The 12,733-nt window shown below is 45.8% G+C and overlaps 1 protein-coding gene across 2 annotated transcripts in view; it reads right to left on the bottom strand.

Moving 5' to 3' along the window:
- traf3ip2l (TRAF3 interacting protein 2-like) overlaps window positions 1-12,733 on the bottom strand; it is a 78,414-nt gene that overhangs the window by 14,523 nt on the left and 51,158 nt on the right. For both annotated transcript variants that reach the window (XM_029708376.1, XM_029708377.1), the window contains exons 4-5: window positions 12,165-12,201; window positions 11,962-12,047 (exon numbers count right to left, since the gene is read on the bottom strand). In XM_029708376.1, the coding sequence (XP_029564236.1) occupies window positions 11,962-12,047; window positions 12,165-12,201 (123 nt within the window). The remainder of the gene's footprint in view (window positions 1-11,961; window positions 12,048-12,164; window positions 12,202-12,733) is intronic.

Here is a 12,733-nt window from a genome sequence, read left to right as displayed (position 1 = left end):
TACTACTACTACTACTACTACTACTACTACACTACTTATCTACTACTACTACTACTACTACTACACTACTTATCTACTACTACTACTACTACTACTACACTACTTATCTACTACTACATCTACTACTACTACACTACTTATCTACTACTACTACTACTACTACTACACTACTTCTCCACTACTACTACTACTACTACTACTACTACTACTACACTACTTCTCCACTACTACTACTACTACTACTACTACTACTACTACACTACTTCTCCACTACTACTACTACTACTACTACTACTACTACTACTACACTACTTATCTACTACTACTACTACTACTACTACTACTACTACTACTACACTACTTATCTACTACTACTACTACTACTACTACACTACTTATCTACTACTACTACTACTACTACTACACTACTTATCTACTACTACATCTACTACTACTACACTACTTATCTACTACTACTACTACTACTACTACACTACTTATCTACTACTACATCTACTACTACTACACTACTTATCTACTACTACTTCTCCACTACTAAACTACATTACTTCTCTACTACTACAACGCTACTTCTTTACTACTTCACTACTTCTCTACTACCACCCGACACAACTTCTCTACTACTGCCCTACACTATACTACTGCCCTACACTATACTACTGCCCTACACTATACTACTGCCCTACACTATACCACTGCCCTACACTATACTACTGCCCTACACTATACCACTGCCCTACACTATACTACTGCCCTACCCTATACTACTGCCCTACACTATACTACTGCCCTACACTATACTACTGCCCTACACTATACCACTGCCCTACACTATACTACTGCCCTACACTATACCACTGCCCTACACTATACCACTGCCCTACACTATACTACTGCCCTACACTATACTACTGCCCTACACTATACTACTGCCCTACACTATACTACTGCCCTACACTATACCACTGCCCTACACTATACTACTGCCCTACACTATACCACTGCCCTACACTATACCACTGCCCTACACTATACCACTGCCCTACACTATACTACTGCCCAACACTATACCACTGCCCAACACTATACCACTGCCCTACACTATGCTACTGCCCTACACTATACCACTGCCCTACACTATACTACTGCCCTACACTATACTACTGCCCTACACTATACTACTGCCCTACACTATACTACTGCCCTACACTATACTACTGCCCAACACTATACCACTGCCCAACACTATACCACTGCCCTACACTATGCTACTGCCCTACACTATACCACTGCCCAACACTATACCACTGCCCTACACTATACTACTGCCCTACACTGTACTACTGCCCTACACTATACTACTGCCCTACACTATACTACTGCCCTACACTATACTACTGCCCTACACTATACTACTGCCCTACACTATACTACTGCCCTACACTATACTACTGCCCTACACTATACCACTGCCCTACACTATACTACTGCCCTACACTATACCACTGCCCTACACTATACTACTGCCCTACCCTATACTACTGCCCTACACTATACTACTGCCCTACACTATACTACTGCCCTACACTATACCACTGCCCTACACTATACTACTGCCCTACACTATACCACTGCCCTACACTATACCACTGCCCTACACTATACTACTGCCCTACACTATACTACTGCCCTACACTATACTACTGCCCTACACTATACCACTGCCCTACACTATACTACTGCCCTACACTATACCACTGCCCTACACTATACTACTGCCCTACACTATACCACTGCCCTACACTATACCACTGCCTACACTATACTACTGCCCTACACTATACTACTGCCCAACACTATACCACTGCCCAACACTATACCACTGCCCTACACTATGCTACTGCCCTACACTATACCACTGCCCTAGACTATACTACTGCCCTACACTATACTACTGCCCTACACTATACTACTGCCCTACACTATACTACTGCCCTACACTATACTACTGCCCAACACTATACCACTGCCCAACACTATACCACTGCCCTACACTATGCTACTGCCCTACACTATACCACTGCCCAACACTATACCACTGCCCTACACTATACTACTGCCCTACACTGTACTACTGCCCTACACTATACTACTGCCCTACACTATACTACTGCCCTACACTATACCACTGCCCTACACTATACCACTGCCCTACACTATACCACTGCCCTACACTATACTACTGCCCTACACTATACTACTGCCCTACACTATACTACTGCCCTACACTATACTACTGCCCTACACTATACTACTGCCCTACACTATACTACTGCCCTACACTATACCACTGCCCAACACTATACCACTGCCCTACACTATACTACTGCCCTACACTATACTACTGCCCTACAATATACTACTGCCCTACACTATACTACTGCCCTACACTATACCACTGCCCAACACTATACCACTGCCCTACACTATACTACTGCCCTACACTGTACTACTGCCCTACACTATACCACTGCCCTACACTGTACTACCGCCCTACACTATACTACCGCCCTACCCTATACTACTGCCCTACACTATACCACTGCCCTACACTATACTACTGCCCTACACTATACTACTGCCCTACACTATACTACTGCCCTACACTATACTACTGCCCTACACTATACCACTGCCCTACACTATACCGCTGCCCTACACTATACCGCTGCCCTACCCTATACTACTGCCCTACACTATACCACTGCCTACCCTATACTACTGCCCTACATTATACCACTGCCCTACACTATACCACTGCCCTACACTATACCACTGCCCTACACGATACTACTGCCCTACCCTATACCACTGCCCTACCCTATACAACTGCCCTACACTATACCACTGCCCTACACTATACTACTGCCCTACTCTATACTACTGCCCTACTCTATACTACTGCCCTACACTATACTACTGCCCTACCCTATACTACTGCCCTACCCTATACCACTGCCCTACAATATACCACTGCCCTACACTATACCACTGCCCTACCCTATACTACTGCCCTACCCTATACTACTGCCCTACACTATACTACTGCCCTACACTATACCACTGCCCTACACTATACTACTGCCCTACCCTATACTACTGCCCTACCCTATACTACTGCCCTACACTATACTACTGCCCTACCCTATACCACTGCCCTACACTATACTACTGCCCTACACTATACCACTGCCCTACACTATACCACTGCCCTACACTATACCACTGCCCTACCCAACCTGCACTACACTACACTATACCACTGCCCTACACTATACTACTGCCCTACATTATACCACTGCCCTACCCTACCTGCACTACATTATACCACTGCCCTACACTATACCACTGCCTACCCTACCTGCACTACACTATACCACTGCCCTACATTATACCACTGCCCTACCCTACCTGCACTACACTACACTACACCACTGCCCTACACTATACTACTGCCCTACATTATACCACTGCCCTACACTATACCATTGCCCTACCCTACCTGCCCTACATTATACTACTGCCCTACACTATACCATTGCCCTACCCTACCTGCCCTACACTATACCACTGCCCTACACTATACCACTGCCCTACCCTACTTGCACTGCACCACTGCCTTACCCTATACTACTGCCCTACACTATACCACTGCCCTACACTATACTACTGCCCTACATTATACCACTGCCCTACCCTACCTGCACTACACTATACCACTGCCCTACATTATACCACTGCCCTACACTATACCACTGCCCTACCCTACCTGCACTACACTATACCACTGGCCTACATTATACCACTGCCCTACCCTACCTGCACTACACTACACTATACCACTGCCCTACACTATACTACTGCTCTACATTATACCACTGCTCTACACTATACCACTGCCCTATACTACCTGCACTACACTATACCACTGCCCTACATTATACCACTGCCCTACCCTACCTGCACTACACTACACTATACCACTGCCCTACACTATACTACTGCCCTACATTATACCACTGCCCTACACTATACCACTGCCCTATACTACCTGCACTACACTATACCACTGCCCTACATTATACCACTGCCCTACATTATACCACTGCCCTACCCTACCTGCACTACACTACACTATACCACTGCCCTACACTATACTACTGCCCTACATTATACCACTGCCCTACACTATACCATTGCCCTACCCTCCTGCCCTACATTATACTACTGCCCTACACTATACCATTGCCCTACCCTACATGCCCTACACTATACCACTGCCCTACACTATACCACTGCCCTACCCTACCTGCACTGCACCACTGCCCTACCCTATACTACTGCCCTACATTATACCACTGCCCTACCCTACCTGCACTACACTACACTATACCACTGCCCTACATTATACCACTGCCCTACACTATACCACTGCCCTACCCTACCTGCACTACACTATACCACTGGCCTACATTATACCACTGCCCTACCCTACCTGCACTACACTACACTATACCACTGCCCTACACTATACTACTGCCCTACATTATACCACTGCCCTACATTATACCACTGCCCTATACTACCTGCACTACACTATACCACTGCCCTACATTATACCACTGCCCTACCCTACCTGCACTACACTATACCACTGCCCTACACTATACTACTGCCCTACATTATACCACTGCCCTACACTATACCATTGCCCTACCCTACCTGCCCTACACTATACCACTGCCCTACACTATACCACTGCCCTGCCTGCACTGCACCACTGCCCTACACTATACTACTGCCTTACACTATACCACTGCCCTACACTATACCACTGCCCTACATTATACCACTGCCCTACCCTACCTGCACTACACTACACTATACCACTGCCCTACACTATACTACTGCCCTACATTATACCACTGCCCTACACTATACCATTGGCCTACCCTACCTGCCCTACATTATACTACTGCCCTACACTATACCACTGCCTACCCTACCTGCCCTTCACTATACCACTGCCCTACATTATACCACTGCCCTACCCTACCTGCAATACACTACACTATACCACTGCCCTACACTATACTACTGCCCTACACTATACCACTGCCCTACCCTACCTGCAATACACTACACTATACCACTGCCCTACATTATACCACTGCCCTACACTATACTACTGCCCTACATTATACCACTGCCCTACCCTACCTGCACTACACTACCCTACGAATTTGAGGAAAACGCTACCAACACATTGACTGTAATACTCGTGCTGGTAAAACATTGTGCCACTGCTACTCAACATAGCGAAATGCGTACAAGGCCCTCTCTTCGGCAAATCTGATCACGACTCCATTTTGCTCCTCCCGTCCTATAGGCAGAAACTCAAACAGGAAGTACTCTTGCTAAGGTCTATTCAACGCTAATTCTGACCAATCGGAATCCATGCTTCAAGATTGTTTTGATCACAGACTGGGATATGTTCCAGGTAGCCTCCAAGAATAACATTGACGAATACACTGATACGGTGACTGAGTTCATCAGGAAATGTATAGAAGATGTTGTACCCACTTTGGGGTATTAAACCTACCCAAACCAGAAACCGTGGATAGATGGCAGCATTCGCGCAAAAACTGAAAGTGTGAACCACCACATTTAACCATGGCATAGTGACTGGGAAATATGGCCGAATACAAACAGTGTAGTTATTCCCTCCGCAAGATAATCAAACAGGCAAAACGTCAGTACAGAGACAAAGTGAGTATAAAACAGTGCCACCGACGCGGCCCGCTAACAAGGACTGTGGGCTCTCTGTGTGGCCGAAGTGAGACATTTAAACGTGTTAACCTTCACAAGGCTGCCGGCCCAGATGGCATCCCTAGCCGCGTCCTCAGAGCATGCGCAGACCAGCTGGCTGGTGTGTTTACGGATATATTCAATCTCTCCTTATCCCAGTTTGCTGTCTCCACTTGCTTCAAGATGTCCAGCCATTGTTCCTGTACCCAAGAAAGCTAAGGTAACTGAACTAAATGACTATCGCCCCGTAGCACTCACTTCTGTCATCATGAAGTGCTTTGAAAGGCTAGTTAAGGATCATATCACTTCCACCTAACCTGTCACCCTAAACTCACTTCAATTTGCTTACCGCCCCAATAGATCCACAGACGATGCAATCGCCATCGCACTGTACACTGCCCTATCCCACCTGGACAAGAGGAATACCTATGTATTGGATTCCAAGATGGCGTAGCAGTGCAGACGTGGTTTGTCGTCCTCTCGTTTACTTTTTGTATTTTCGTCTTTTTTGTATATATTCCAATTAATTTTTCAATCTCTTTTTCCATTTTTAAATTAAATATACTTTCCGGTAACCCTCCTCACTCAATGTGACACAGATCCGCTATTTTTCTAGACCTTATAGCCAAAACTTTCATCAGAAGCTAGCCAGCTAATTAGTTACTAGCTATTTAGTCATTGTTAGCCACTGCTAGCGGCCTTTACCCTCTGCTCAGGCACCAGATGTTTTTTAGCCTGGATAATACATGCTAGCCTCAGAATGTTTTTCTCCACTACAACTCCAGATTCCTGCCGTAAACCCTGGACCATTGATCATCACAGCTAGATAGCTGCCACTGAGTGACCCAGCCCTGAAGCTAGCTCTGAGCCAGGCGCATCTCCGCAAACGAAATTACCACAACTACAATACCTCTTTCGCCATCTGGCCCAGTCCCTTCGTCGACACGGTGCCCCGCCGTACCACCACGACTGGTCCGCAGACGAAGTTCCAGCTGTGCCTTCAACCGGCCTTTGCCAGACGACGGAGCAGATGCTTCTACTTACCTCGGACTGCTAACTTTAAACGCTGTGTCTCCCGCGTGCTAGCATAGCAACGACTACCCCGCGGCTTCCCTGTTCCATCTATTGCTGTACACTGGACCCTATGATCACTTAGCTACACAGCTGATGCCTGCTGGACTGTTCATTTATCACGGTACTCCACTTTGTTTACCTTTGTTTATCTGTCGGCCCAAGACCCGAACTCAGGCCCTGTGTGTAGTTAACCGACCCTCTCTGCCCATTCATCGCCATTTTACCTGTTGTTGTTGTCTTAGCTGATTATCTGTTGTTGTCTTACCCCGTTGTTGTCTTAGCTAGCTCTCCCAATCAACACCTGTGATTGCTTTATGTCTCTCTCAAATGTCAATATGCCTTATATACTGTTGTTTAGGATAGTTATCATTGTTTTAGTTTACTGCGGAGCCAATAGTCCCACTGTACATGCCTTATATACCTCCTTTGTCCCACCTCCCACACATGTGATGACCTCACCCAGCATAACTAGTGCGTCCAGAGATGCAACCTCTCTTATCATCACTCAGTGCCTGGGCTTACCTCCACTGTACCTGCACCCCATCATACCCGTCTGCACATTATGCTCTGAATCTATTCTACCACGCCCAGAAATCTGCTCCTTTTATTCTCTGTCCCCAACGCACTAGACGACCAGTTCTTATAGCCTTTAGCCGTACCCTCAACATACTCCTCTGTTCCTCGGGTGATGTAGAGGTTAACCCAGGCCCTGCGTGTCCCCAGGCACTCTCATTTGTTGACTTCTGTAATCGAAAAAGCCTTGGTTTCATGCATGTTAACATCAGAAGCCGACTCCCTAAGTTTGTTTTACTCACTCCTTTAGCACAAGAGCACCTCCTCCCAGCTGCCCGCTGCACTGAGGCTAGGTAACACGGTCACCACCGATAAATCCATGATCATCAAAAATTTCAATAAGCATTTCTCTACGGCTGGCCATGCTTTCCTCCTGGCTACTCCAACCCCGGCCAACAGCTCCACACCCTCCGCAGCTACTTGCCCGAGCCTCCCCAGCTTCTCCTTCATCCAAATCCAGATAGCAGATGTTCTGAAAGAGCTGCAAAACCTGGACCCATACAAATCAGCTGGGCTAGACAATCTGGACCCTCTCTTTCTAAAATTATCCGCCGCCATTGTTGCAACCCCTATTACCAGTCTGTTCAACCTCTCTTTCGTATCGTCTGAGATCCCTAAAGATTAGAAAGCTGTCGCGGTCATCCCCCTCTTCAAAAGGGGTGACACTCTAGACCCAAACTGTTATAGACCTATATCCATCCTGCCCTGCCTTTCTAAAGTCTTTAAAAGCCAAGTTAATAAAAAGATCACTGACCATTTTGAATCCCACCGTACCTTCTCCGCTGTGCAATCTGGTTTCCGAGCTGGTCATGGGTGCACCTCAGCCACGCTCAAGGTACTAAACGATATCATAACCGCCATCGATAAAAGACAGTACTGTGCAGCATTCTTCATCGACCTGGACAAGGCTTTCGACTCTGTCAATCACTGTATTCTTATCGGCAGACTCAATAGCCTTGGTTTCTCAAATGACTGCCTCGCCTGGTACACCAACTACTTCGCAGACAGAGTTCAGTGTGTCAAATCGGAGGGCCTGTTGTCCGGACCTCTGGCAGTCTCTATGGGGTATCAAATCAAATCAAATTTATTTATATAGCCCTTTGTACATCAGCTGAAATCTCAAAGTGCTGTACAGAAACCCAGCCTAAAACCCCAAACAGCAAGCAATGCATGTGAAAGAAGCACGGTGGCTAGGAAAAACTCCCTAGGAAAAACTCCCTAGAAAGGCCAAAAACCTAGAAAGAAACCTAGAGAGGAACCAGGCTATGAGGGGTGGCCAGTCCTCTTCTGGCTGTGCCGGGTACCACAGGATTCAATTCTCGGGCCGACTCTTTTCACTGTATATATCAATGATGTCGCTCTTGCTGCGGGTGATTCCCTGATCCACCTTTATGCAGACGACACCATTCTGTATACATCTGGCCCTTCTTTGGACACTGTGTTAACAAACCTCCAAACGAGCTTCAATGCCATACAACTCTCCTTCCGTGGCCTCCAACTGCTCTTAAACGCTAGTAAAACCGAAGGCATGCTGTTCAACCATTCGCTGCCCGCACCCGCCCGCCCGACTAGCATCACTACTCTGGACGGTTCTGACCTAAAATACGTAGAGAACTACAAATACCTAGGTGTCTAGCTAGACTGTAAACTCTCCTTCCAGACTCATATCATACATCTCCAATCCAAAATCAAATCTAGAATCGGCTTTCTATTTCGCAACAAAGCCTCTCAACAAAGCCACTCACGCCGCCAAACTTACCCTCGTAAAACTGACTATCCTACCGATCCTCGTCTTCGGCGATGTCATCTACAAAATAGCTTCCAATACTCTAGTCAGCAAATTGGATGCAGTCTATCACAGTGCTATCCGTTTTGTTACGCTCTCGTCGGCTGGCCCTCGCTACGTATTCGTCGCCAGACCCACTGTCTCCAGGTCATCTATAAGTCTCAGCCAGGTAAAGCTCCGCCTTATCTCAGCTCACTGGTCACGATAACAACACCCACCCGTAGCACGCGCTCCAGCAGGTATATCTCACCGGTCATCCCCAAAGCCAACACCTCCTTTGGCTGCCTTTCTTTCCAGTTCTCTGCTGCCAGTGACTGGAACAAATTGCAAAAATCGCTGAAGCTGGAGACTTACATTTCCCTCACTAACTTTAAACATCAGCTATCTGAGCAGCTAACCGATCGCTGCAGCTGTACATAGCCCATCTGTAAATAGCCCACCCAATCTACCTACCTCATCCCCATATTGTTTTTATTTACTTTGCTGCTCTTTTGCACACCAGTATCACTACTTACACACCATCATCTGCTCATCATCATCTGCTCATCGATCACTCCAGTGTTAATCTGCTAAACTGTAATTACTTTGCTACTATGGCCTATTTATTGCCATACCTCCTCATGCCATTTGCACACACTGTATATAGACTTTCTTTTTTTTCTATTGTGTTGACTGTACGCTTGTTTATTCCATGTATAACCCTGTGTTGTGTTGGTATCACACTGCTTTGCTTTATCTTGGCCAGGTCGCAGTTGTAAATGAGAACTTGTTCTCAACTAGCCTACCTGGTTAAATAAGGGTGAAATAAAAATGTAAAATGTAAGAATGCTGTTCATTGACTACGGCTCAGCATTCAACACCATAGTGCCCTCCAAGCTCATCACTAAGCTCAGGGCCCTGGGTCTGAACCCCGCCCTGTGCAACTGGGTCCTGGACTTCCTGACGGGCCGCCCCCAGGTGGTGAAGGTAGGAAACAACACCTCCACTTCGCCGATCCTGCTTGCTCAGCCCTCTCCTGTACTCCCTGTTCACCCATAACTGCGTGGCCATGCACGCCTCCAACTCAATCATCAAGTTTGCAGACGACGCAACAGTAGTAGGCTTGATTACCAACAATGACAAGCCAGCCTACAGGGAGGAGGTGAGGGCCCTCGGAGTGTGGTGCCAGGAAAATAACCTCTCACAAAAGAGATGATCGTGGACTTCAGGAAACAGCAGAGGGAGCAGCCCCCTATCCACATCGACGGGACAGCAGTGGAGAAGGTGGACAGCTTCAAGTTCCTCTGCGTACACATCACTGACGATGTGACAAATAAAATGTGATTTGATCTAATATTTATATATTTACTTTTACATGTGTGTATTGGGAATCATTTTTAGTTAGATACTACTGCACTGCTAGGAACACAAGCATTTCACTACACCCATAATAACATCTGCTAAATATGTGTATGTGACCAATAAAATTTGATTTGACTACTGCACTATACTACTGCCCTACACTACTTCTCTACTACACTATACTACTTCTCTACTACACTATACTACTTCTCTACTGCCCTACACTACTTCTCTACTACACTATACTACTTCTCTACTACACTACACTACTTCTCTACTACACTATACTACTACACTACACTACTTCTCTACTACACTATACTACTTCTCTACTACACTATACTACTGCCCTACACTACTTCTCTACTACACTATACTACTTCACTACTACACTACACTACTTCTCTACTACACTATACTACTACACTACACTACTTCTCTACTACACTATACTACTTCTCTACTACACTATACTACTGCCCTACACTACTTCTCTACTACACTATACTACTTCACTACTACACTATACTACTTCTCTACTACACTATACTACTGCCCTACACTACTTCTCTACTACACTATACTACTTCTCTACTACACTACACTACTTCTCTACTACACTTTACTACTTCTCTACTACACTACACTACTTCTCTACTACACTTTACTACTTCTCTACTGCCCTACACTACTTCTCTACTACACTATACTACTTCTCTACTGCCCTACACTACTTCTCTACTACACTATACTACTTCTCTACTACACTATACTACTTCTCTACTACACTATACTACTGCCCTACACTACTTCTCTACTACACTTTACTACTTCTCTACTACACTATACTACTTCTCTACTACACTATACTACTTCTCTACTGCCCTACACTACTTCTCTACTACACTATACTACTTCTCTACTACACTATACTACTTCTCTACTACACTTTACTACTTCTCTACTACACTATACTACTTCTCTACTACACTATACTACTGCCCTACACTACTTCTCTACTACACTATACTACTTCTCTACTGCCCTACACTACTTCTCTACTACACTATACTACTTCTCTACTACACTTTACTACTTCTCTACTACACTATACTACTTCTCTACTACACTACTTCTCTACTACACTACACTACTTCTCTACTACTGCCCTACACTTCTGCCCTACAAGACTTGTCAGAGGCTTATCACATTCCCCAATGGCTCATATCACTCCTAATCGGTGTGTAAAACACCACTGGGGCCACTATGGAGGACTGTAATGTTAAAGTCATACTTACTTTGTTCCACAGAGAGCGGGGCACTGCAGGGTTGATCCACAGAGAGCGGAGCACTGCAAGGGTTAGGATGGGGACTCATGTGGCCACTAGAAAAAAGATCCAACATGAGTCACCATTTCTAAAACAAAAGTTAATCTCTTTGCAAACAGGGATTTCTGAGACCTTTGCTCTTGGTAATGCAGATCATATGCTCGCTGGCTTACCTTCGCACGTGGGCTGCACCTGGCAGGCTGTAGTTATCTGTGAGAGAGAGAGAGAGAGAGACCTGATAAATCTGTCAATAAGTACTACACAGTTTCCAGAGGGGTGGATAAAGGCACTGGTAACACCCATTTTTAAAATGGGGTGAAGATGACCAGGCATGTAACTACAGGCCGATTAGCATTTTCCCAGTTCTATCAAAAGTAGTGGAGACAGTTTTAACAGAGCAATTAATGGCCTACTTGTAGAATCAATTCCTGCATTCACAGCAATTCGGCTTTTTAAAAATGTTTTATTTAACCTGGCAAGTCAGTTAAGAACAAATTCTTATTTACAATGAGGGCCTACCCCGGCCAAACCCATACAACGCTGGGCCAAATGTGCACCGCCCTAAGGGACTCCCAATCCCGGGCCGGATGTGATGCATTCAAACCAGGGACTGCAGTGACGCCTCCTGCACTGAGATGCAGTGCCTTAGACCGCTGTGCCACTCGGGAGACTCAACAGACACGGAAAACTGTTTTCTGATAGATGGTTTTGAACGTTGGACAAAGGCAATAGCTTTTGACAC

The sequence above is a fragment of the Salmo trutta genome, chromosome 22, assembly GCF_901001165.1.
Source record: "Salmo trutta chromosome 22, fSalTru1.1, whole genome shotgun sequence".
Lineage (NCBI taxonomy): Eukaryota > Metazoa > Chordata > Actinopteri > Salmoniformes > Salmonidae > Salmo > Salmo trutta.
The sequence above is the reverse complement of the archived record's forward strand: the minus strand, read 5'-3'. Positions and strand labels throughout refer to the sequence as shown.